General features: G+C 38.4%; 2 protein-coding genes across 2 annotated transcripts in view; one reads left to right on the forward strand and one right to left on the reverse strand.

Moving 5' to 3' along the window:
- LOC146611299 (arf-GAP with coiled-coil, ANK repeat and PH domain-containing protein 3-like) overlaps positions 1 to 8992 on the reverse strand; it is a 71135-nt gene extending 62143 nt beyond the window's left edge. Inside the window, exon 1 of the mRNA XM_085343771.1 lies at positions 8806 to 8992. Within this exon, the coding sequence (XP_085199897.1) occupies positions 8806 to 8852 (47 nt within the window). The 5' untranslated portion in view covers positions 8853 to 8992. The remainder of the gene's footprint in view (positions 1 to 8805) is intronic.
- Positions 8993 to 20565: 11573 nt separating this feature from the next.
- LOC146611300 (uncharacterized) lies at positions 20566 to 22807 on the forward strand. Its single transcript, XM_085344759.1, has 4 exons — positions 20566 to 20973; positions 21133 to 21288; positions 22106 to 22198; positions 22472 to 22807. The coding sequence occupies exons 1-4, from the start codon at positions 20629 to 20631 to the stop codon at positions 22781 to 22783; spliced, it is 906 nt and encodes a 301-aa protein (XP_085200885.1). The 5' UTR covers positions 20566 to 20628; the 3' UTR covers positions 22784 to 22807.
- Positions 22808 to 27784: the final 4977 nt, after the last annotated feature.

Consider the following 27784-nt stretch of genomic DNA (forward strand, 5'->3'; position numbering starts at 1 on the left):
ATTAGGATTGGGGGGCAATTAGTTTTTAAACACAGGGCCAGGTAGGTTTGGATAGCTACCTGGTTTTTAAATGATGGAATCATCATTTAAAAACTCGGGAAAACCGCTGTAAATTGTTCAATAAGTGTAAAAAAGTGCAAACAGAACCATCACATTCAAAAGTGCTTTATCTGATTTAAACGAATCACTGGAAAGCAAAACAACCTTATTGCAGACTTTGTGTATTCAAATCAAAGTGGCTGTTTAGCATTCATTAAACTAATTTTCCAGCTGCTAAGTGAACTCCAGAAACATTTCTCCTTTTGCTACTTTTCTCCTCCACAAAGCCCCAGAAACTGTTTTTTCTTTTTAAATCTAATTAAGTCTTTCCATTTAGAATTGCTCAATCCATGAACCCCAGCAAAGTTGATCTAAAAATGTGAGCTGTTGTCCACATTTTAAACAAACTGAATCATCCTTTCTCAAGATTTTTACTTTTCAGTCTGTCCAGTTCTTTCTTTATTTTTTAAATATATTGTTGGGGCAGAAAAACTGGAAGAAAGACCAGTGGGATTATATACAGCAAATCAGAGTGGATTCATACCCATGCCTCTACATTTCTCTTTTGGTATATAGGTCGCCTTCTCAACCTGGTAAGCTAAACCAGCACCCAGCTAGTTGGTTTTAAATACATTTGATTTCTGAGCACATCTTAGAAAACAGCTTAAACTGGCTGCTTAGCTTAAAGTTAGGTAACAGTTAACCAGATCCAGTTATTACAAAAGGTCCACAAAGTTTAGCATTTCAGCATTTAATTAGGACATTTAATTTGCTTAATTTGTCCAGATGCTGCCATGTAGGAACTTCATTTAGCTGTCGCGTAACTACTATTTCTTGAACTGAGCAGATGTCGAACTTTGAATAACCCAAAATAAGACAACCCACTAACTGGCGATAGTTGTGTTAAGCTGTGAGCTTCCAAATTGAAATTAAATGGATTTGGTTTGTTTCTTCTGACAAAAGCGGCATGTTTTTATGCTAACTGGCTGCTAGGCACACTTTCGTACTTTGAGCTTAAACAGACACCCAAAAGTGATGCTAATCCTCTCATCTTACTCCTGGACGGAAAGCAAACGAGACCATTAATTCCTTTAATGTGAAGTGAAAGCAATAAAAAAAAGAGAGAAAGAGACAGATGAGAAAAGAGAGGAAGAAAAAGCCACGCCGCTGTCCTCACAAATTACGCCGGCCTGTGCTGCAGTACATCCGACAGCTGGAATTCACAGTGTGATTAATCCAACAGGAACGTTATCCAGATTATTTATATTAACTCAAAGTTATAGTCCATTTCAAACAGCGCTGAGTCACACTGAAGCCCAGGAAGAGCTGAAGGTGAGTAGATGAAACTAGTGCATATTTCTCTATTGCTAGTGACACAGGTTACATAAGTTTTCACTGTTTCCCTTAATTTTTTTGGATGTTTCCCGTCATGTTTTTTCTCTTTGCCAACAGTTGAACAAACACATGATGCGGACTGTCTCTGGGCAAATTGGATCCCTTCTCCTGCATATCAGGGGAAAAGTTGATTTTCTCTTGAAAATTGTACGAGACATCTGATATCTGCAGACATAAAGAATTAGCATCAGATGTTCCATAATCCAATCTGTTGGGAAAAACAAATGCCAAGTTGTGAGAGGTTCTGTTGACCCACACTGTGAAGTAAGACCAAAGGCTGGGATTATCAGCATAAAAAGCTGCTCAGTGTCTGTGTGATCCTGTGCTTACTGGCCCAGCTCTTGTTTTCCATCTCTCCTGGCCCGCATTAGTCATTGCTTTTGCCGCGGGTTGCGCAAGGAATACTAATCTCAATTTACTACAACTCATCCATCATTTAGTTGCCACAGTGCTGATTCAACGTCTGCGGCGCAGCACGGTCAACCTGCGGAAACACCGGGCGGCTGATCTGAAAGCGAATCGAGAGGAACTGAGCAGCTGTGAGGTCGGGCTATTAGATTTCATTGCACTTGATAAACTGTCCGTGCTCTTGGTCTCTCCTGGCCGTGCAAGCGGCTCTGGGCCTTTGTGATCTCTCGGGACAGATCAGCACAGCACTCGGTATGCGGCGCCCTGCTTTTCACGGCTCTTTGTGTGCACAGTGTGTGAAACGTCTTGCTTTTCATTAAAATGAAATGAGGGGGACAGACGAGCGGCCTCCTTCGACACAAAAGGCACAAAAGGGGTGACATCATCTCTGCATCACAAATAGGTTTTACCAGGGATTCAATTCCATTTACACAAATCATCAATTAACTTTCAGGATTTAGACGCAGAAATAGTCTAACTTAGGTATGCAAGAGGGGTTGGCAACCTTTACTATCAAAGGAGAATTTGGGCCACATTGTAGCCAAAAAACAAGAATCAAAAACGAGAATCAAACGCATATTTATCCTTTTTAATATATACTATTGAGGTCTGTACCATCAGGTGGCTTTGACGTGCAATTCAGTTGGTGAAATATTCACTTTCTCCTTTGACTCAATGTGTGACGAGCAAGAGGCAGGTCTGACTGCGAAACCACACCCTCAGTGTCACCAGCTAATAGGCAGGTGATTGACAAATTACCCTCCTCTCTTTCTTTCCTTACTAAATATAAAGTCTTGAGCAGTCAGTCAAGTTCAAAAGAGACCCATTCAGCTGCTGTGTGACCTTTTCTTTTTCACAGGTCGTCATTAGCTGCCTGACAGCGACACATCCAATCACAGAGTAACAGAGCATCCCTCCGGCTTATCCACCACGGCACCAACACTGCGTCAAGTTCAAGGACTGTGTGCTCGTATTTGGCTTATCTCCACCTCTCACAGTAACACTGCTATCCAACTCCCAGTGTGAGAAGGCATCATCAGTTTTAATTTGCCCATCTTTATATTCGTCGAATGGTCTGAACTGGTGAAAGAGATCTAACATAAAGAGACCTCCATCGGAACTTTAAATTTAAAACCAAAGCTTTTAATACCACAAGGAAAACAAAATTAAGCTCCCTCTGTAATAATAAAACAACTTTGAGCTTTTATTCAATAAAGCAAAAAAGGTGATCTCAGGTCAAGCACTGCAAAAGCAGTCCGTCTCCTGAGCTCTGTCTTACAGATGTGTTTATCTGCTGCTTTTGTGTTTGCAGAGACATATTTCTCCTTTAATAATCCACCTTCCTGCGGCTGCTCTCCTGATGCTTTGGAGCATGCAAGAGCTCTTCATCTGGTCTCATTTTAAAAAGATAAAAGCCTCTCCAGCTAATAGCGCTGCACATTCTCAACAGGAGGGCAGCAACGATGCAATTATAAAGCCATATTTCCCTGTGTATCATCAGATCTGTTTTTGATGACACCATTTGGATATTAAGCCTGCAGGTGTGTCACCTCGATGTTGAGTTTTTGAGCGGGCAAAATGTGGGGGCAATCCCTGATTAAGACACGCATCCAACCTACTGCTCTGTGCTGACTTAATCCACTGTCATTTTCATTACCTGCAACACGCAGAGCTGCTGCCCTTAACAAGACGGTGAAAAAAGCTGAAAGCAAACATCACTGAGCTTTCTCGACATGTGAATCAAGCGCATAGACTTAAAATTAGAACAGCAGAACCAACTTACATTAATGCTGGGGAAGCTGGCAGAAAAGGATCTAATGTACGACTCTCACAGGGAAGTCATTAAACTGAACTTCATGTTTCCACATGAGCATAAATATACAATAAGATACACAAGAGACGATGTAAATTAATAATAAACTAAGGTTGTGTTAGGAAATGGAACTGACGGGGAGCAGGTGGTTATCAGTGAAGTTTTTTTGTTTTTTTTTCTTTTACAATTATGGCGCGTTCCCCACCCTCGATTGGCCGGGAGTCACCATTCTGGGAGGAGCACTCTTGGCTGAGCACAAAGGCCACTGACACAGATTCAAGATGGAAGCGGGTCAGTCGGAAATAGAGCAGAAGCAACAAGACCATGCCGGAGAAATCCCTTCCAGCAGCTGGAGAAGTAGAAACACAAGCTTGCAAAACACAAAGATGATCCGTCACAGTCGTGAACCGAGACGCCTGGATTCATCGTGACACAGAGCATTTAAGATGATTCTGATACCATTAAGAATTTAAAAAACCTTGCAATTATAAAGATTTATTAATTCATGACAGAGCAGCAAGAGCAGACCCAGATATTTTAAAATCAGGGTGTTGAAAGGGTCTTTTACACACGAATCAGTATGCACCAGGAAAATCAATCAAACACCAGCTGAAGAAGCAGAGCTGGTGATACATTAAAGGCCATTGGTGAAAATTACTTTCATTTAACTTGCTGACTTATTTCTCAATTAGCCATCTGTTCTCTAAAATGACAAAGGAACTGTGATCATTTACTGTATAAATAAGCTGTTATAATTGAGCACAACTCAACACGACATCTTCAAACGCATCAAATCTGGGACATAAAGCAAAGGCTTATGACAGCTAAGATCAAGGACTGACTAAAACCTAATGAGCAAAGCTCTACATGGGCTAACACCAACCTAACATGCATGTCTTCAGACTGTGTGAGGAAGAGAAACTAGACAGGCATGTGGAGAACAAGCAAACTCCAGCTCCAGCTCCCTTTTTAAAATAAATTGCATAAAAGCAGTGAAGCTTTAGTGCACTGGATGTAAATTTGCATGCAGTTACTACACTGTGGAGTCTTCATTATCCTTAGAATCAAATCCAAATCACTGAGAACTTGTTGCTCAGACTATAAAAGGATCTGCTAAACAATGTTTTATTATTTACTAAAATCTCTACTAAACCGAGGCAGTTAATTCTAAAAGACTGTGACATCCTCTCTCCCCTTATCCCGTCATCTGACTGTGTCACACATTCATCTGTTCACTCGTTTTCTCACAGACGCGATGAGACTCAGAAGCAGGGAGCGCCACAGGTCACTGGCCTTGGATTCCCCGCCTGCCGGGGCTCTCTGCTCTGCTGTGACTCAAAGCAAGCCCCTCATCACGACAGCAGCCTTGTCTCAGCTCGCCGCCCCCAGCTGTTGACATGGGAGGGGAAGAAGGATCATCTGGACTCTTTGCCCTGGGCCATTTTGACGCAGAGAAAAGAGTCTGTTTCTCAGCGGAAGCAAGAATCTTGCTGGACAATGGTCATATTTTTCTGAAGGACTGGAAGCTCACTGGAACGGACGCGCCAAAAAACCCGCCAAATCGCAAAACAGCCATTAATGAAACATCCTTTTAGCTTTCGGTAAACTTCTTAAGACTAAAGGATGTGTTAACTGTAAGAGTCCTAATGTTAATTTTTCCTAAAAGTTCAACTAATGTCTGACATTTAGAAAGTCTAGTTAAATAATCACCAAAATATTTGCGATTATAATTTCTGCCATCGTCACGCAGTCGTAATGTGTGAGAAATACTGGGATCAAATTTCTTTTGTGAAAAGAATAAAGGAACACTCATGTGTTTGACTCTCAGCTCTCTCAGTCTGTGACGTCAGACTAACACATCAGTGAGGAGAAAACAGCTCAAACGTTGCTCATTGCCAGTAACATGCCAGAGTAAACACAAACAGAGGGCCTCGTGCTGCAATGCAATCCTCACAGACCGGTCCAGATGTGTAGAGCATCGCTGGCTGCAGTCTCACATCTGTCCTGAGAGTGAAGGCAACATTTGTCAAAGAGATTTTAATTCTTCATATTATTTGATGAAATCAAAACTATGTGATATTTGTGTCTGATAGGACTTTCAGATGTGTCATGTTGGGTGATTATAAACACATAAATGTGTGATTAAGAACATTCACAGCTTTATGCCTTCACCAGTGTAGGTGCCAGGTATAAACAAACAACAGCATCTGAAAACTGTGTGTGAGATAACAGCTGTACAGGCTGTAATGGTCTCCATCTTTTCATCTGTCACTTTGCCTCATGCAGTCCAGAAATAAAGAGGGAGGCTATCATCAAGGTTGAGATGGTTTGGACATGTGCAGAGGAAATATAGTGGACAAAGGATGTTGGATATGGAGCTGCCAGGCAGAGGGAAAGGAGGAAAACTTGGATGATGTGAAGGAGGGCATGCAGAGGGTCGTTGTGACAGAGGAAGATGTTAGTGAGAGTGAGTTGGAGACAGATGATTCTCACTGATTCACCCTTTAAGAGAGATGCTGAAAGAAAAAGAAAGCTGCACCAAGTTTGCATGATATGTTTTTCTTATTCTAAACTGGCAATTTTTGTGATTTGTGATTTCCACATCACGTTGGCATTTAAACCTGTTTAAATAACAGATTTAAACACAAAAATTGAAGTTTGATCCATCATTCGTCCAATCAATCCACTGCCTTAAATGTCCAAACCATTTCACCCTCGCTTCTCTAACTTTGTCTTGTAAAATGTACAAAAGCAACCTGTTTTGGTCTTTGAAACTAATTACCCACCTCATAGCATCTTCAACAAAGAAAGAAAGAACAAACTGGTCTCCTCATGTCGGTAGTCCACAAACCAGAACATTCTGTGACAGTGGTTACGTACATCTTTTGTATACAGTCTATGTATGCATTTCAGGTTAGGCTACTTTTCTTGCAAGTGTGAAAACAGCACATTAAAGTGGAAGAAGAAGAACCTGACTGTCTGCAGTTTTTGCTCCACTAGCTAATCCATTAATAAGTCATCCAACCTTGAGCTGGGAAACCGAGAAGGCAGCCAAGTGTCAGAGATAATACTTCAAAACTTATTTCCTGCATGATTTTACACGTGTGGGAGGCAGGAATGAATCACGCAAGTCCCAAATGTAAAAAAGACCCGATTTCCCTGCTGCTTCCTCCCAGTCATCCACCTCCAGGGTTGTTACATAACACAGCATACTGTAGCTCCGCTTTTAGCTCCACAAAAGAGCCGTTTGAATGGTGTCTGAAAACACTGTTACAGGCTTCAGCGCCTGCGAGAACATACGTTTACTTTACTTCTTTCAGCATCTCTTCTAGTCATTTAAACATCCTGGGCAGCAGATAAAAGACTCTCCACGCACTGTAAACTGGAGGACGGCTCACTTATGAGAACATCTCTCTGCAGCAGGAAAGGAAAATCTGAAAACATGTGCAGCATAAAAAGGGGAGGAGGTACATTTTCACTCCATATCGGCAGATAGGAGATAACTTTATCCACCCATTCATGACCCAGTGAGGCTTCTCCGAGCTCTGAATAATGAGGACGGTGGCTGTTTAACATGCAGCTTGTCTCGCTGTGGCCTCGCCGCACTGCTTTGCATATGAAACGAGGAGGGAGAAGGTCGTGATGTGCCTTCCTCCGGCTCCAGATGGGAGTCATTAAGGTGCTGCTGCCAAGTCGGGAAGTCTTTGATTTGGAAGCAGAGATTTTATCTCAGGGAGCAAACAGTAAAGTTCAGTGAAGTATATTCACTGTAGTAGACTTTTAAGGTACTTTAAATGAGAATTTCCATTTCAGAAGGAAGTGCTGCACATTTATCAGAGAGATTTTGCAATAAGCTTTTAAATCACAGCATACTCTATGGCAAAGAATCCCCGTTATTACAGCTGAGGCCCATAACAATAAAATGTATTTATTTATTTAAGCAGATTAGATAGGATTACACAAAAGTTGAAGAAGTTAGTCTGTGCAACTATTTGGTTTTTAACTACCCATCCTCTTTTTGCACCTTTTTCTATAGTCTGACTTCACATTTTTGAAAATCTAGCACAAAAGAAAATCAGATCACATCATGTTCCTGCATCATGTCCCACATAGCCTTGTTACATACGAGCAACAGAAATTCAACAAGTTGCATTCATTAAAAAATCTGCAAGAGACAAACTAACTCTGCAGGATTAAAATATACCCAGTACCTAACTTTTGACTGCATTTGCCTGATTTCAACTTGCACTGTTTTTACTTTGATGCACTGGTACTTCATCTCTGAGTATGTCTAAGTATCTTTCAGCACTGCACTGGAGGGGGAAATGACCCTGATTCCCCTCCCCATCTGACCGGCTCTTGACTCTGTTGGAAGCACAGGACCAGGTTTGCTCTTGACTCTGTTGGAAGCACAGGACCAGGTTTAGATGTGGGTGTAGAAAATTCCTTACTTATTTATGTAACCTTTGGAGGACCCCTGTCAGGGGCTTTGGCATAGTCTGTGTGGAAACCTTCAGTTTCCTCTGATCCAGGGATCCCCTACACAATCAGACAGTCTATTCGATCATTTACCTGATTGCTGTAGTGAACGTTTGCTGCTTTTCCTTCTCTTATAAGAAAATTAAACTATTTCAGACCAGTAATCAGCTAATCGGAACATAAATGGGAAGGAGCTCATTCATTATGGAAATCAGTACAGATGATGCCAGGCTCTTGATTAATTCTCGAAAGCTTCGCAGTATTTCCCCTAAAAATATTTAATTGCTTCAGGGGCGGGATAATGATATCTTAGATGTCAAATGGATGCTAATGAATTGAAAACTGGCGCTGTGAGCTCAGATATCAGGAGCTTCAGAGTCAGCCCATGTGACAACTCATGTGGCTGCGTTGCTCATCGTTATCAATCGTGCTTACTGTAAGAAACGATGCTGGAAAAAATGCGCACAGTCTGAATGACGCTCCAAACTGGGATTGTAATCTAGCATGTACCAAATAAAAGTGCTGATCACTGTGACAAACCAGCGTGGCGCATTTTAATCTGAGAAAACACATGTTAAGATTTAGGGGGGGAAACACCAGCAAATATGGATAGAATTAATGCGTTCAACAGTTCAAGGAGACATTTAGGATACTGAGTTCTCTGCTCTCACCTAAACCGGGGGGAATCTTTAATGCAGTCCTCAAAATCCACCGTCATCTTGGACTGGATTGGAGTTTTCCACGAGGTTAAAACACGGATTTCATCTCCTGGGAGGATTAAAGTAGAGATGCAAGTTAGTCCACAGCGATCCTGTCTGCGTCTCCTGCTCCTGCAGCAGACCGTAGCTCGCTGACTCGCTCAGTCCTGCTCTGCTGATCCTGAGCCGCTTCACTCAGTACTAAACCCGTTGATGCCTTCAGTGGCTCCTCACAAACTCGGATTTTAGAGCTTCAAGGTGCTGAAAAACACAGTCACGCGGTTTTCATATAGAACGAGTGCTTTAATTTAAACTTGGGGTACTACTTAAATATAAAATATTATTATTATTATTATTATTATTATTATTATTATTATTATCAAATATAATAATAATAAGAATAATTAGTAAAATTAGTAGTTGTAGAAGCGGAGGGAATGTTTCAACCAACATTGAAAGGAGGAAGGGCAATGATTTGTTCTTATCTCCTAATTTTGATTTGCTTACATACAACTGGCAACAAAAAAATGAACAAAAAAATATCTTTTCTTCAGTTTCAGTTGTTTTCAGTGGCAGAAATAGGCTTCCATAAATTGCTAATTGTGGAAATTATAAGTCATCATTCTCATGCAAGTCATATCTGGTAACCACTATGCATATTTATTGAATTATATTTATATTATTATCTTAAATTCAGAAAGTCACATGAATCCAAACAGATAAATGTAGCAGATTCAAAAGTGAAATATTTGCTGATAGAAGAAATTTAAAAAATTAAAATAAAGAAATTCAAATGTAATCACATGGTGCAGCACTAGAGGAAATGCACAGTACTTTCCACCACTGTGAATAGTTGCAGCTTTTAATTATTTTTCAGATTTTCTGTAATCTAAAAATAAAATTCTATGTAAATGAGAACTTATAGCTACAGAGGTGAGACTGACTCAGCATCACCGATCTACAGCATCATATTCATGTAACAATGAATTCTTTTACTTGGTCTTCTCACTTTAGGTAACATAAAGTCCTGTAGTGCAAAATTCTTTATTAGGTTTTAGTAGCAATATTTGCTGCTAAGCTCAGTTTTCACAAAAATTCAGTATCAGTTCAATTGCAAACTGTTGATGCAGTAAAATATCTACACAGAACTGTTTTCCATGAAAGAAGAAGCCTCAAGGCTATTAGGTCTGAACACCATGCAATAGCTCTGAAGTTCATCATATCACAGTCAGAGGTTTATAGTAGATAGTAACAACACTGTTAATTTAAGGAAGTAGCATTACCAAAATGTAGGTACAAATTTTTATGTAACGCAAAATAATGGTTTCATGACTGAAAAAAATAACCACCAGAGTTTTGTAGAGAATAACAGATTGTCTAAGGAGATGTACCCAATTTCCAAGTATATGTTTTTCTTTTCTTTCTTTCTTTCTTTCTTTCTTTCTTTCTTTCTTTCTTTCTTTCTTTCTTTCTTTCAATATCAAAATGTAAATGTTACAGTAAATTTGAAGTTTTGACAGCTGTACAATATTGTTTCAACAGCAATTCGTAACAGCTTTACTATGTTCGGTGTAACTTGAAAGCAACATCGCTGACGTCACATTCCAACTTGAATTGAATGAACTAGACAACAATACACCGGCCAAAAAGATTGCAACATTTTCATTATATTTATATTAAAATTTAACAAAAAAGGAAAAACGGAAAAAAAGAAACATTGAAATATGTAGGTAACTGTAGTACCTAATAACAATGATAATGTTCATCTTAATCCAGTTCTTAAATTTCCACAAAATCCCAAATGTTGGGATACTTTTAAACACTATCTAACAAAACTAGCTTAAATAAAGCAAAATAGAACATGAGAAAACAAAATAGCTTAAAAAAAATTAAAACAATTACAAAAAAGAAAGGAGTTAATTTTTTAAAAACAATCTTTAATTAAATAATTACAAATATAAAGTAAAATGTATTCAAACAGGAGTTCAGTAATTCAAATCTAAAGAAAATATGATAAAGATAAACATAAGTTAAAAATACATAATAATAATAATAATAATAATAATAATAATGATGATGATGATAATAATGATGGTAATAAAGAGCTCAGTAAGTAAAAAATATAAATAACATAAACTAAAAATAAAAAACATACATAGTGAAGTAAAATAGATCATTAAATAATAAAGGAAAATAAAACAGAACATATCTGCGTTACTAACTGTAGTGCAGAAAAAGTGCACAGCAAATGTTAGATGACATTACAGTGGATATTACAGTGCAATGGAATGTAAAGTCTTGTGGCCAGTGCAATAAATAAAAATAAAAGAAGATTTTTTAAAAACTGATAGTCCTGTGTTATATGTATATTCATCAGAGAATTGGGATGAAAGTATTTTTATATTCTCTGGTGAGCAGATGGTGAATAAGCAAACGCCCACAATAGGTTTGGTTATAATTTCTCTTAACTTCCACACTTTTGATGAATTATGGTTTGTTTTCATATCAACTAATCATATTTTGTCAAAGCTGCAAAATCTATATCATGTAAATTCAAAAGAGCACTTTACAATGGCCTTTAATCCTGTATCCCACAACTTCGTTTTTCCCATGCAGCTCTTAAATGACTCTCTGTTAAGTACTTCCACTTCCTAAGCAAGCCTATTATAAATGCACAGGAAATGGGAAAGCTTGGAGAAAGAGCGCCTGTTTGGGATTTCTCTGCAGGTTTTCACTAAGCACCATTGTTCCTCCTATCCTGGCTTTAAAAAGGCTGCCGCTCAGGCCATGAATGGAGATGATCTCACTCTTGGGAAGAAATGGCATCATCTTTTAGCAGGAATGACAGAGACATCAGCCTTTGAAAAATATTTAATACTTTCATTGGCTGGTCTTCAAGCACTTTGGTTCAGAATGAAATACTACTGTATGCATTGCCATGAACTTCAGAACAGACATTTATATTCTCCATATAAAGAATCCTACTGCTTTTGGCAGTCCACTGCCTATTCATGTGTTATAATCATGACATTACCATTTTTATTGATTGAGTAAATCACATGCATGAAGCCCCCACCCCCCACCCCCAAACAAAGAATATATATATATATATATACATATATATATGATGGTCCTTGACTTTCCAGCTAGAAGCATGTGTTTCCATTTATCTTGTGGAAAATCTGCTCTATAAAAACTATGTAAAGATGTAACAATAGTCACATTCCCCACACTGACTGGTGACTCTTTGACTTTTTGTTTAGTAAGACAAGTAATTAATTGAATGAACTTTTACCTCAAATTTTTCTCATCATTGGACTGGTACCACAGTTTTAAAGATATTCGTGGTCATCTCAACAGGTGATCCAGGTGATATATATAAAAATATGTATTTTTTTTGCCCCCCCCCCCTTTTTTTTTCTTTGCCCTTCATCACTATTCCTCTTCCCCGCTGTCTTTGTTTCCCTCCCTCCCCCCGTCATGTCTGTCCCGTCTGTAACAACTGAAAATAAAATAAAATAAATAAATTTAAAAAATAGATAAAAAAAACTAGTTTGTCCAATATTTTAAAAAATAGATATCTAAAAGGACATTTAGCTGCACGTCACATAGCAGGAACATGCATTTAGCCATGTAGACATAGTCAAGATGACCTGCTGAGGTCTGAACTGAGCATCAGAATGGGGAAGAAAGGTGATTTGAGTGCCTTTGAACATGGCATTGTTGTTGTTTCTTTTGCCTTGTAAATTTTGAATTTTTACTTTTTATGTAAAGCTTACTTCGTCCATCATGCTTATGAATATGATTATTGATTTTATCTTCTACTTCAGCTTGAGTAAAGAAGATTTCATGGTTCACGAAAGTCCTCATCAACTTTGTCTCAGTTTTCTCAGTCTTTGCCTTACCCCCGAGCTCCTTTTACTAATCTGAGATCAAAGCACTCCCCTCCTTCTGAAGCTGTTGAGTCAGCAGTTGGCTGATCCCAAAATGCAGACTGCTGGAGAAACTTAACAGCAAACTTGGTAGCACACATATTTTCTAGACTGTTCTGGGTTTTATTATAACATCACACGATCTTGGTAGGTGATGCATATGAGCACAGGCTTTCCTTTGAAAAAGTGTGATGAAGTAACAAGTACAAATTTAGGAAAATATGCTTATTAAAGTTCTGTACTAGCTGGATGAGAGGATATCCCTATTAAATGTTATTAAATATTAAGTAATAGCAGCAGGTGCTTAGCCTCAGCTCAGTTTCCTTAAGGTCAAACACAGAAAACAAACTGAGCACGTATGAGGGATTTTGTATGGGAATCAAAAATGCACCTAGATGGTAGCAGTTGGTTGGTTTCTCTCTTAGTGCCACCATGAAGTTCAGATTTTGTTAAGGTTCATCACTGAAATTAATTAAAATGTTCACGCTGCACCATTATTAGATTCAATTTTAAATTTGTTGTGTATTTTACAATAGCTTATACAATAAATTAAATAATGAACATTATGATGACCATGATAACTCAGACTCTAAGTTTTTATATTTACATTTTTTAAAGCTTTTTCATGTTTAGTACATATACTTTTGTGCAACCAAGTGCAACCACAATTGTGTGTTGCACTCGAGGCTAAGTTATCTTCTTTGGTTTCTTAGTGTTTTAGCTCATTAGCTACACTCAAAAAAATCAACTAGGGCATGTGTTTGATTAACAAAGTAGTAATATGTTTACATCACATGAAGAAATCATTTTTATGCTCATTAAATGATTCATTCTTTTTTGTTGAATATAAATCAAAGAAAACTTTGATGAGTTAAATTCGTTCATGGCAATCCAATGAGAATGAGGTCCATCAAACCAAAGGCTCTGATAGCGTCATGTATTGCGCATGCTCCACGCCCACCGGATGCGGAAAGGTCCGTTGAGAAGTTAACGAGCGCACGTGGAGTTACTTCTTTGGCATACCTGATAGTGAGGTAAGTAATATTTCTTGATATATTTATTTAGGTTAGTGGAGTGAGAGATAAATACTATTAGTTAAAAATTTTTACCTGTGTAGTGTGGAGATTTATATATAGCAGGGAGGTTGTAGACCCAAACATTTTTCAAATGTAAGTCGGTGAATTTAATGTTTTTTTAAAAAACTTAACCGGAGTCGCTAATTGTTGCAACAGAGCAAAAACTGATGAGGTTATTTTGGTAAGTTCGTTTTTTTGTTTTTGTTTCTGTCGACTTTGAATGAGGTGTGTTTCATGGTTATCTGCGTTGGTAGGACTGTTTTTCTTCTCTGGAGTTAGCTAACTTTGAAGAGCGGGAAAGCCGCGTAGAGCCGTAACGTCTTCGCATATAGCTCCATGAATGAAGGGTTACTTTCTGCTTAACCGGAGTTGGTGATTGTTGGTAGTAGTGGTAAGACTGACCGACATGGTTTTGGTGATTTTATGAGTGTTTTATGATGCTCTATCTAAAATTCCTGTTTTTGTCAGTGGAGTTTAGTCGCGGGCAACCGCATTAACTGGATTGATGAAAGGTTTAATTCAACTAAACCAGCGTTTAGGGGAGTTAATAACAAGGAGTAAGATAAAATCTGTCACAATAATTGCATGTGCATTTTCTTTTTTTGTAATATATTCACTTAATTTTTGAATTCAGAATGATTTAGGTGGATAATTGTTTGGGTTATAGTTTCTCTGGTGCTCTGCATTAGGCTGACTAACGGTGCGTTCACACCGAACGCGATAGATGCCCCTAGCTGATCTCGTGCACATTTGCACCTCGAAGCGCGTCCAGCATGAACTGGTCGAGGTTTATATGCAATTTTCACTCGTATGAAGAAGAGATCTGGGAGGAAGTAGTGCCAGACGGTATGTTATTAAAATGGCAGCTGTCAATCTAGCGTTTGAAGAAAAAGTCTCCCTTCTCTATTTGCTGTGGAGAGCAGAGCAGTGCCTAAAGGACGTCCTCACTGTACCTGGGTCCATCAGGTCTTCCACAAGCGTGAGCAGTTTGGTGAGTTTCACCACTTGCTCCAGAAGCTCCGTCTGGATGACGGCCGCTTTCAGCTGTACCACCTTCTGTCCCTTGCCGAGTTTGAGAAGCTGCTGTCCCGCAGATTTTACCAACTCGAGCGGTAGACGTGATAAGCGCGAATGCACAAAATGCACCACACAAACTGCAGTGCGTATTTTACTTCGCGCTTCAAAGGCGTCAGTCGTGTGAAGTAGGCAGAAAAGCGTTTTCTCAATGCAAATCTGCTTCCGAAGTTTAGCTGGACCCCCAGTCGCGCTTCATCGTGCTCCTCCATTGACTTTACATGTAAACCTGAAGCTCTGGTCGCGTCTATCGCGTTCGGTGTGTACGCACCGTAACAGTCTTCACATTTCACAGTATGTAGATATTAACACAAATTTGTCAGAGTAATAACTTTGTTTTAATTAATTTCTCTCCCCAGAAATACATCACAAAATAAAGCCACATTCCCATGCTCTGAGATTCTTATGCACCTCCTCAACAATACATGGTAAGTTCATGTTTGCCTTATTATTATTATGTTATTTATTTATTTTTTTTGGATGATGCAGAAGTTTAATCTCCTTGACGTTTTCTAATGCATATTTCATTTTTTATCAGTGACGTGTATGTGGCAGTGCAAGCATTGTGTTACCAGAGAGAGCAGCAGGTACAAATTACTTCAACATTATAAACTACATCATCATTACGGAATAGGTCAACATTATCTGTGCATATATGTTAATTGTCCGTGCACATTTAAGACTTGGAGTGGACTGAACACTCATGTCTATAAAGCTCATTCATCTCAGTTTACACAGACAGCTTCAAGTTCAGTAACTTTTAAATGTGAGTTATGTGACTGCAGTGACGTCTTCTCTGAGAGAGATTTTTTTGTCCATATTGGAACACATCTGCGAAGTAACGAGACAGTTAGTTGTGTGTTTCTTGGTTGCCCTTTCAAGACAAATATTTACAATACATTTTATACACACAAAAAGAGGAAGCATCATCCACACACACTTAAAGATTTTAAAGCCAGTGTAGTTACACGTGTGGACCCAGTTCAAGTGATAGAGTCCTCTGATAATGTAAGGGCTAGCTGTTCTGAAGATGTATCCTATGGTGAATTTGAAAGTGAGTCAGTGACAGAATGTGATAATAGTGCTGTTGAAAATCAGCCCGAACTAATTGAACGGAAATTAGCAGTAATATTGTTGAAATTGGAACACATATTTCATGTTCCAGCAAAAGGATTAGATGAGTTCTTAGAGGAGTTAGTTTTTCTGTTGAGTTCAGCTAGTGTACCTCTGACAAAACGTACAATTACAGAAATTTTTAAGAGCCATAACCTCCATATTAGTCAGGCTGTTATTGAAGAGCTTGCAAATTCTGTATGTGTTTCTAACCCTGTGGCTAAAATATTGGGAAAGTGTGGCCCTCTTGCCACTCCTTATAAAAGAAAACTATACTACATACAAAATTTTAGGGTTGTAGAGCCTGTTGAGTATTTTTTATCGATAGACCAAAGGAAGTCATTTCAGTACATCCCTTTATTACAGTTATTGCAGGAAATATTGAGTCACAATAAATTGCTGGATAGAGTGATTGAAGAACAAATAGCTCAAGAAAATAGAGAGAATCTGAATGGTGATCAGAGGGTTTACAGATCTTTTCGAGATGGGGAGCATTATAAAAGAAATAGCTTTCTAGATGGTGAGAAGTTGAGAATTTCTATTAACCTTTATATTGATGATTTTGAGGTTTGTAATCCTCTTGGGACCTCACGGAAAAAGCACAAGCTTTGTGGTGTATATTGGGTCTTGGGCAATTTACCACCTGGTTCTCATTCAGCCCTTTCATCCATTTATTTGGCAATCCTTTGCAAGAGTGAAGATTTGAGGACATTTGGGTTTGAAAAAGTCTTTGATCCACTTTTGAGAGATCTGGTAACTTTGGAGCAACATGGTGTGTTCATCAGTCAGTTGAACGAGTGTATTAAAGGTAGGGCTGAACGATATATCGCATTTGCGATAATATCGCGACATGATCAAGTGCAGTTTTCTAACCGCAAAGGCTGCGATTATACTGCGATTATATTATACAATTCATGGGCTGCATCCTCCTGAGGCCGCATTTGTAGACCGATTACGTCACAGCGACGCGCCGAAGGCTGTCCAAATTACTACCATATCCCAGAATTCATAGCGCGGCCCAGCCAAACTCCAGTTTCCAGCAATGGCGGCCGCTACTAAGTTTTAAAATTACTCATACTAATCTTTCTGGGTCACAAAATAAACTTTTAACATATTTTCAGGCGAGAAAGTAGTTGTGTAAACATCAAATATCTGCTCGGTTTATCAAGATATCCCATATTTGCAAAAGTGCTTCGACGTTTTCAGAGGCGTCTGCTACCCACCAGCTCGACAGCTAGCCGGGAGCTCGAGGATTACTGATGCGGCCGAGAACGGCACAACTCCCGGCACATCATTTTCAGATCACCGCGGAGTTTCGCTGCTCGGGTTAAACGTAATATATAAGTCACTTAGACAACCTAAAAATGTTATTGTTGGGCTTTTTTCAGTGTTTTGTTTGTTCGTGAGTAAATCGGTTTGGCTGAGATTAAAGTTATTAGATTAGATAAAATAAAACTTTATTAATCCCCCGGGTGGGTTCCTCCTTGGTTTTCACACAGCTGACTAAACGTCAAACAGAAAACTTATTAAACAGAAGTATGAGACAGTCGAGAATTTACGCCAGTGTCTGGTTATATTTTAGATAGCAAGAAGCAGACGGCCGAGTTTATTAAACTCCACCGAGACAGCGGTGACGCTAATCAGAACTAGACCGTCCAATTTCACGCCTTTAAACTTTAAAGGCGTGTTTGTGTGTGTGTTTATACAATTGCTATTATGTTTGCACTTTATGTGTAATGTTACTGACTGCAGAGATCAGTAAGATGTGTGTATTTTTTATTTATTAGTTTTATTTATTTAATATTATTTTTTAATTGAATGACTGTCTAGTAGTTCACAGATGTCGAAAAACTGAGTGTGGTAAAGCCACTGATTTTGTTTATGTATATTTCTGCAATCTGCACATTGTACTGACTTTCATTTTAATGTTTACACCAGGGTTCCTTGTCAGCACTTTATGCTCAGATGTCTGTAAGCTAAAAATAAACTATTGTGTATGTTCAAATATACTGCTGTGATTGAAGAAGTTAAATAAAAATGTCAGTCATCAATTCATGCATCACCTCATGTCATCATAACAGAGGTCTGTCTTCCAGGAAAGAACAGTTTAAAATTAATGTAATATAGTATTGGCCATACTATATGATGTATTGCTTGTCTTTGTTTAATAATACAGAAGACAAATACCTTAAAAAATAATCGCATCGCAATCGCAATATTGGGGCAAAAAATCGCAATTAGATTATTTTCCATAATCGTTCAGCCCTAATTAAAGGAACTGTGAGCTGCGTCATAGCTGACAACCTAGGAGCCCATGGGCTGGCAGGTTTTGTGGAAAGTTTTTCTGCTGAATACATATGCAGATTCTGTACAGCTAAAAAATCTGAAATAAAGTCTGTGACTGCTGGTGATTTTGAGCATAGAACACCGGAACTTCATGAATTCCATTTGAAGCGTGCACAAGAAACAGCAAGTGCTTGTTGTGGAGTTAAGCGAGATTGTATTTTGAGTAAGAATCTGAGCCATTTTCATGTCACTGCAGGCTACCCTCCAGATGTAGCACATGATCTGCTAGAGGGCATAATACCAGTGGAGCTTGCGCATTGTTTTTCTTTTTTAATCTCTAAAAAGTATTTCACCTTAGAAAAACTTAACAACTTGATCCAAAATTTTGAGTATAAATGGGCAGATAAAACCAACCGGCCTCATGCAATTCCCCAGACTTTCTCATTAAAAAAAAATATTGGTGGAAATGCACATGAAAATTGGTCTCTGCTTCGTTTGTTGCCTCTAATTATTGGTCCACTTGTTCCAGAGGATGAACCTGCATGGCATATTGTTTTGGATCTGAAGGACATTGTGGAGCTTGTTGTAGCCCCTGTCCAGTCTGATGAGTCGATTTCCTACCTTGAGTGTAAAATCAGTGAACATCGCCAGAGATACCAAGAACTTTTTCCAAACAACAGTCTTCTCCCTAAACATCATTATTTGGAGCACTACCCTGCTCTGATTCGGCATTTTGGGCCTCTTGTCCACAAATGGACAATGAGATTTGAGGCGAAACATAGTTTTTTTTAAACAAATTGCTCGCCATACAAACTGTTTTAAGAACATACCTGTTACACTTGCCAAAAAACATCAGCTCGTGATTGCCTCTGACTTGCACTCTTCTGACCATAAGACACCTTTAATGGTAAATGTTGGCTCATCAGTACCAATTGATGTTCTGAAAAGTGATATCGCAGTAGCTATAAAGCAAAGATTACCAGATGAAACTGATGTCCATATTACAAAAAGCGTGTCATACAATGGCATGAACTACAGCACAGGAATGATAGTTGTTCATGGGCAAATATTTGGTTTGCCAGAGTTTGCAGAAATTCTGCAGATTTTTATTTTGCATGGCAGAATATACTTTTTTGTAAAAAAGTTCTCTGCTTGGTATCGAGAGCACTTCAGAGCTTTTGAGCTTGACATGTCACATGCGAGAGAGGTGTCTCTGATTGAGCATGGGGAACTACTCGATGACTACCCGTTAGCTGCCTATTCAGTGGGAGGCCTGCGTCTGGTTACTCTGAAGAGACACACTAACTTGCAGGGTAAACAGGAGTGATGTTTGTAAGTATTTTCCCCCTATATCACCTGGCACAGTAAATAATACATCATACTTTGCAGACCAATTGCTACTTAATTTATTGAGAGTAGATTTCTTTTAAGCATCTTATGCAAGAATTGTCATTAATTAGAAGAATGCAAGACAAATCTGGAAAATGCACTATTCACTTCTCCAGTAAAAAAATTCCTCGAGGCCAAGGTGACATCATCAAATTATCGTTGACATTAGAATTTGTTACACACACTCGCACAATAGTCAATGAGTACATCTTTATTTATTTTTTAAATATTTGATATTTGTCCAGGTCAGCATGATGCCCCAGCCCATAAGACTGAGGATCATTCTCGGAGAAGATGATGCCAGGAAACTAATTTTACCAGCTGGGATATCAGACTCCATTGAGGAATTGTGTCAGGAAATAAAGACAAATTTTGGAGTGCAACAGGATTTTCGTCTTCAATATCAAGATCCTGATTTCGGAAATGATTTTGTAAATCTGACTGCGATCTCTGAAATTAATGATAAAGCAACTTTAAAGGTTGTATACTTGGATAGTGTGCAGTTGCAAAGTTTTACAGAAGATGGAGTGACATGTCAACCAGTGCGAAGTCCAACACATTCCTTTTCAAGCTCTTCAGACACAGACAATACAAGGCCCGTTTCATCGTCAGGTTCATCACCGTCTACAAGACTGTCAGTGTGGCCAAGTGTCTTCACAGTCCCTTGTTTCAGCTATGAGGCTGAACTGCAACTTGAAAAGGCCAATGCTGAGTTCATTGCTGGTGGAACTCATTTGACCCCCTCACCAAAACTGAAATCCCACCTTTTAGAAAGGCTGGCTGAAGAAATAATAAAATTTAAAGTCTATCCAACTGACAATGACCTGAATGAAGTTGCAGAAGCCCTTGTCAAACAGCATCCTTGTCTGAGGGAGCAGGGATCCTTTAATGGCTGTTATGGTTGGAAAATTAGCCTCAAGTATAAAATGGCCAATGTCCGGACCAAACTAAGAGGCCTGGGCTGTGCTGAGGTGTTGGTAAATTCACTAAAGAACAAGGCCCAAGACAAAAGTAAGGCAGCATTGAATGTGAAAAAGCCTAGAAGAGCAGAAGTCAATTACTGTCCGCAGTATCCAAAAGGAGAAACCACTGACAGCCTGGAAAAAGAGAGAATTGCACTGCTTTCAGAGGTTCAGAAGAGAAACAATGACAATATAGTGACAATGAAAATGCAGAAGACTTTTTCGTACAGAAGGCAAGAAGTTATTCAAGGACAGCCCTTTATTGCAGATTTTAAAAGCAGATGGCCAGCTCTGTTCACCGAGAAAGAGGTGCATGTCCTATATGTCTAACTTTTAGAGTGTGTTTATGGTTGACCAGTTATTTCTTGCTTCACTAATATTGACATAACATAGTGATAAAACAGCTAATAATTCCTGGTATGTCCTTCCTCTGGTGCATATTATAAGTGCATTGTTCATGTTTTTCAGATTGACAAGGAATTCCTGCGCATATCGACAGTACCGCTGCTATCTAGATTCTTTTATGAGCTAGACTTGTACACTCCACGCATGATGGAGCTCTTTCGAGGCAAAGGTGGGGTGGCTGGCAGAAAAATGAGACACATCATGGTGGCCATCTCCAAGGTGGGTTAGATCTGTGCTTAAGAACTTTTTATGCCCATAATCTGGCAATTTTATGAGCAAAGATATCTATACATATGGTAGGCAAAAGTCCTAAGAGGTTTTCATATTTTATACAAATTATATAAGCATCAGTCTTATATTAATAAGTAATTGATAAAATCGTATGGTTAATTTTGATCAAAATGGGGAAAAAAAACCCCCAAAAAAACATTAGTGTTGCCTCATTTTGTGTCTGATTTGGTTTAGACAGATGTTTTGAGGTGGCTGTAGCTCAGGTGGTAGAGCAGGTCAGCTACTAATCAGAAGCTTGGCGGGTTGGTCCCAAGCTCCTCCAGTGTGCATGCCAAATATCCTTGGGTAAGATACTAACCCCAAGTTGCTCACCGATGCATTCATCGGAGTGTGAATGTGTATGAATGTTAGACAGTAAGCACTAAACCCGGTGGCGCCAGTGTTCGACAGCCTCGACCTCTGTCAGTGCGCCCCAGGGTGGCTGTGGCTACAATGTAGCTTACCATTACCAGTGTGTGAATGTGTGTGTGAATGGGTGGATGACTGGATATGTAAAGCGCTTTGGGGTCCTTAGGGACTAGTAAAGTGCTATATAAATACAGGCCATTTAAACAGTTTAGAAAAAGTGATTGGGTGAATGAATTGTTGTATAAAGGCAGCTTTGAGTGCTCTGAGTAGAAAAACGCTATATAAGAACCAGTCTATTTACCATGTGGCCTTTTGGACTCTTCCAAACTAAGTATTCCTTTTTCAAACTGCTGCCTAAAAGTTAAATATTGTCATTATGGATTCCCTTTTTTCTTAGGATGACACAATACATACAAGACGAGCATGCATCCTGAAGTCCTTGTGTGTCTACCTGAATGAAGACCATGAGAAACTTGTGAAGGAATATACGGTCAGTTATATTCACAAGTTGTTCTGTGTTATATAATTTGCTCCAGGAGTTATGGGTAATTTCGATATATGAAATGGTAAAATGTGACACCACGTGTGAATAAAAGATATTGCAATTGGTCCTTGTTTTGTTTCATGTCAAATTTCTGAGGTGTGAAACCAGAGACATAGAATTTAGTAAATATATCAGCATATTCACGCTGATTGCTGAATTCCTTTTTTTTTTTTTCATATGTAGACTCAAACAAATGTATTATTATATTTTACGTCACAGAACACTGAGGCCAACACTGAAGCCATGGAACAAACTGTGATGGGAGTGTATGTCATACATCAGGAGGGTGCGGAGCCTGGAGATGACCCAGAGAACATCGGTGTCCTGATTGAAGGCGTGGAGGTTCTCACTGGTTTGAGGAGCATTGCAATTGCTTGTGCTCTGTTATTTGGACTGATATACTGTCTGAACCTAAGCTACCCACCGGAGCTCAAATGCACTTTTGAAGTCTTGCAAAAGATTATCATGAAGCTGGATGGACAGAGGTTGTCATCCAAGGCACAGTTCCTAAAAAACAAGCTAATGGGGTGAATGAGCTTGAAACGGACTCATGCAAGCCAGATATTTTTTTTTTTTCAAGGTTTCTGCAATGCAAATATGTGTTTACTGTTTTAAAGTTTAAAATTGTAAGTTATAAAATGTTCATATAAACTATGTGGTTTGCTCTGTGGCTATTACACAAAGATTGTTCGTCCATAACTTAAAGTCTTATACACTTGAAGTGTAAACACTGATTTTTGCCAGATGGCAATTGTTACAAAGGCAAATGCACACTGGTTTTCACAAATTGTTTGAGTGGAGCAGTTATGCTCAAAATTGAATGTTTTCTCCACACGTTAAATAGCATAAAGTCACTATTAATGGATACAGCCTGATTAAATGGAGGACTAATGTATGCAAGCAACATAGTAATGTTGTAATATTATAGTAATGTTGAATGTTATGTCTGAGCTTTAAATTGTGTTAAAATTCATATTGTTGTTTGCAATGCATATTTTACTACATTTTACGAAAGTTGCTTTGGGGATAATATTTTTTGTCTGCAAACTATTCAACAGACTTATTTCATTTTTATTATTAGGGTTAGGGTTATTTTATTGTATTTTTTCTTTCAGTCAGCATGTCTTGATCTGGAAGTTCTGTGGTCTTGGTATGAGATCGTTAAAGGGGAGAAAGCTAGGCTGAACTGGGATCCTGCCAACTGTTTTAAGAATGTTCAAGCAAAATAAAAGATGGTTTTGCAAGTTATCATTTATGTATGTTTCATTAATTTAATTAAAAGTAATGTTTACATAAGCAATACAAACACTAACTGAAACATGATTGGTGTAAGTACTACAGACATAAATTACATTTGTTCATTCAACAAGATTAACATTGGTGTAACAAACAAATATTTTACTAGTTCATGTAACAAGACTGACTTTTGATGTGCCAAAGTGTTTAAACAATATAGCATGAATTTAAATTAATTTAATTAGACTAACTTGGTACAAACATGTTAACTGAATAAAAATCAAATTAACTGAATGTTAATGTTTAAATTATGTTACACTTACAAACATATTTAGTGTTGAAACAACACAATCAAGATGGATTGATTTAACATGATTTGTTTAGATGGAATATAGGTGGCAAGATGAAATTAAGTTCATCCAATGAATAATTTTTTTGAGTGTAGGTAGTATGAGTAAATGTACACCACTAAAGAATGTATTTATTTATTTATTTTGTTGTCCATTGGTGAAATATTTGATTAGGTACCCAAAAATTTCAACTTACTGAGAAGTAACTCAAAAATTAAAGATACATGGCAAGTTAAAATTTTGACATAAACTAGCAGAGATTTTGAGATTTTCAGTACCTTTTTTAAGTAGTAGAAACAAACATCCATACATCTACTACCATCATCAAGACAAACTTATTTAGATTATCTATAGAATACTAACCTACATTGGACATTAATTGTGACTACCTGCTAAATATTAACATGCTAGGACGTTTATGTTAGCAAACCATGTTTTCTAAGATATAACCTTGTATTGAAACAGTGGTTGGGAGACTGTTTTCTATATCTTTACACTAAAGCTCAATACCTATCAGTACTTAATTCTAATTTTAGATATTAAACAACTTAGACATCTTCTTATGGTGCAACCTCAAAATCAAAGGCTAATTTCGCATATGCTAATTAACAAATTTATCCTCACTCACTGAACTTTAGCAATGAGCACAGTGATATTATCTTAAATATTTATATATTGTTTTAGTTAGCATGCTAACTTGGTCAGAAGCTGTCCTGAATTAAAAATGAATTCATATTAAAGGGGAAAAAACGAATAGAAATCAGTAAAAGTGATAATGGCATGGTCTTCAGAACTGACAGTTTGCTAACCAAGCATGCTAACATTAGCTGACTTAGCACACCACTGTTTTTATATAAATATAGTGACTTCAGGTTCCAAAGAAACTCTAACATAGTGACTGTGCAGAAATGTTGCTTATGTCCCTGTTTTATATAGAGTTGAAGAATTTGTCATCATATTTTCTCATCATTATTTCTTTGTGCAATGCACCAGTACCACTGGCATCAAAGTATGCCAAGAGCATGATGCTACTGCCACCATGTCTGACAGCTGGTAAAGTGTCCTTAGGTTTGAAACCTCCAACATTATTCCTCCAAGCATGCTTCTTGTCTGGGCCAGATAGCTCAGTCTTGTTCTCACTGTAAAGCTTTACTACGGAAAGTACTTGGCACAAATTTAGTTGTCCTTAAAGGTGTTGATTTTGGCCTAACTTTTTGGTCAGACCTTGGCAAAGTGGTGACACATCTCGATGTTAGGATCTGCATGTGGCAGGGCGTGGTCTGTGGCGCCACTGTGGGGAGGCTGACACACCTGAGCGGCATCAACAATTACGCCTCACCTGCATTTAAGAAGATTGAACACGGAGTCCTGTTGCTGTTGTTGTTGTTGGTGTGTGACTGACAGCTGAAAAACTGTGGCCAAGTACTGTTGAAACAGCAACCAAACCGATCTGAATAAGCTATAATCTTATGAAACCTTCATAACCCAAAAAACAAGAGCAATAAAACCTCTAAAACCTTTAAAATAGGGCAAAGGCACCAAATTTTGCCCCGCAGTTGTCCAAGCTATTTTCATCAGACGTGACTCTCTTCATGTTTTTTTCTGTCCCACTGAAACTACATGGTTCTAACCATTATTTTCCACAGGTCTTGTTAGCCCCAGATAAAATGAGCAGGGACAACACCAGGATGCCCGCAGCGGTGAGCTTTCAATGGCTGTACCTTTATATTTTAATTAGAGTTATGAAAGTAGTATTGACCTTAATCTAAGATAAGTGCATTTTCCAAAATGTCAAACTCTTCTTTTATGATTTGGATGATGAGATTTATGGGCAGATTACAAGCCATCATATCAGTAGTAGACTCTTCATGTTTCATCTCCCGTTGCCAACTCTGTGTGGCATGTACCAGGAGCAGGGATGAGTCCTGCCTCTGTGCAGGGAGGCAGGCAGCCGTCGGCTCCCATTTTTGCTTCCATCGCAGACTCGCTCTTTGCAGACATAAGCACCACTGCGGCATCTCCAGGAGAGACATGTGGGTCTCTGGGATGCTGACCTACTTTTTCTCCCCTTTTTTGGTCTGCTGGAGAGAGTCTCTCTGCTGAGCACACAGCTTGTAACACTACAGATGAGACATGTACAAATGCCGCATGGATGTTTTGTATTATGCATGCATATCTTCTCAGCGCACTTACTTAAAATTTTAAATTCATTTTAATCTTGCACTAGAAATGCTGTGCTCATACTAATTGCGTACTGGCATGATGTATAATACAGTATTTGTGTGTTACTGTCATCTGGCTTCTTTATCCAGCGTAAAAAGAAAGAGGTTAAAACTGAAATTTTGCAGTTTGATATTTTAGGCAAAATGTCGACATTTTCTTCAAATTAGACATAAAGATTGATAGTATGCTTACATTTGTATGTTGAAAAAAAGCCAGAAAATATGATAAAAAAAAATCAGTGGCTGCCCCTGAAATATTACCCAGAGAGCCAATCAGCAGCTGAATTGTAAAACATGTTATTGTGGTGGTGAGTTCTGCTGTATTTTTGACCTTTCCGTAAGTCATCGTATGTATTGTGAATTATCGTGGCATTTTTTTAGTGTTGTCATCAGATGAGCACAGACATAGATTGTGTTAACGCTCAGGATCGAGCTTTTAATAAAGCTGTGAAACTAAAACCTTGGAGGAAAATACAACCCTCTTAAGTCTCATTTAACGCAATGTCAGCAAAACCTTTTAGGCATGTTTTTATCTGACTTGACAGGTGATTTCATATATACAGTTGTTATGTCCCAGTGAGCACTGAACTTACAGGGAAGGCAGATATGTGACATATGACCTTTGTGAGTTTGAGGTGCTCTTTGCCAGAAGCTGTTTACAGTCACTCTGAGATCACTGCTGACTTATTTAACAGTCCTGCCAATGCACATTAACCCGGGAACTTGACATCTCATCCCGAGTGCTTCTCTCTGTCACCTCTAGCTGTGAGACACCTCCCTGCATGTGTTCAAATCCATCGCTGTTGTTCAGGTAAAATACCACGGAAGATATTCTGAATTTTCTTTATATTTAGACTGTTCTCTATTAAGTTCACGATGACCTATAAATGTGGATCATTTACAACCCACTCAAGAATTATATTACAAATTTGTGGACACGAACAGGACAAAGCCAAAGATTCGTCTACGACACTCTTCAATGCAGCACATTGGGCAAATATAGATACTAAATATGAATAGATATAAAATACAATGAAGTCCAACAATGTTCAAGATAAACCCTGATTACATTGTGATGTTTCTGTACTTAAAGGCCACTTTAAATTTAGTCTTATTCCTATTCACGGCATGGTCTACAGCTTTTGTTGGGTCATTTTGAGCTTTCTGTTGGGACTGCTTAGTTCATAGTTCTAGTTTCTCTAGACTCTGTTTAGATTTAACTTCATGCTACTTCTGTAAACCAGTTGTAGGGGGATGCGAATTAGTCACTTGATTCGTTGATGTTTCTTAACATACTCCAGAGAACATTAAAAATGAACTAAAGCTATCACAAGACCGATTAAAAAAATAGGTAAGACTCTCTACATAAAAAGATGTTTATGAATTGTTTTAAAGTGGACATGAAAAACTACATTACTAATCTCTGGCTCTCTTCCACAGCATGTCTTTATCCTGTCTTCCTTCTCTCACCCCAACTGGTCAGGCAGATGGCCCCGCCCCTCTCTGAGCCTGGTTCTGCCGGAGGTTTCTTCCTGTCAAAAAGGAGTTTTTCCTTCCCACTGTCGCAAAAGTGCTTGCTCATTAGGGGTCATATGATTTTTGGGTTATTCTCTGTATGTATTATTGTAGGGTCTACCTTACAATACAAAGTGCCTTGAGGTGACTTTTGTTGTGATTTGGCGCTATATAAATAAAACTGAATTGAACTGAATGTACTAATGACT

This window comes from Diplotaxodon limnothrissa, linkage group LG20, assembly GCF_057381915.1.
Source record: "Diplotaxodon limnothrissa isolate DT_005_m linkage group LG20, D_limnothrissa_male_GT1.1, whole genome shotgun sequence".
Taxonomy (NCBI): Eukaryota; Metazoa; Chordata; class Actinopteri; order Cichliformes; family Cichlidae; genus Diplotaxodon; species Diplotaxodon limnothrissa.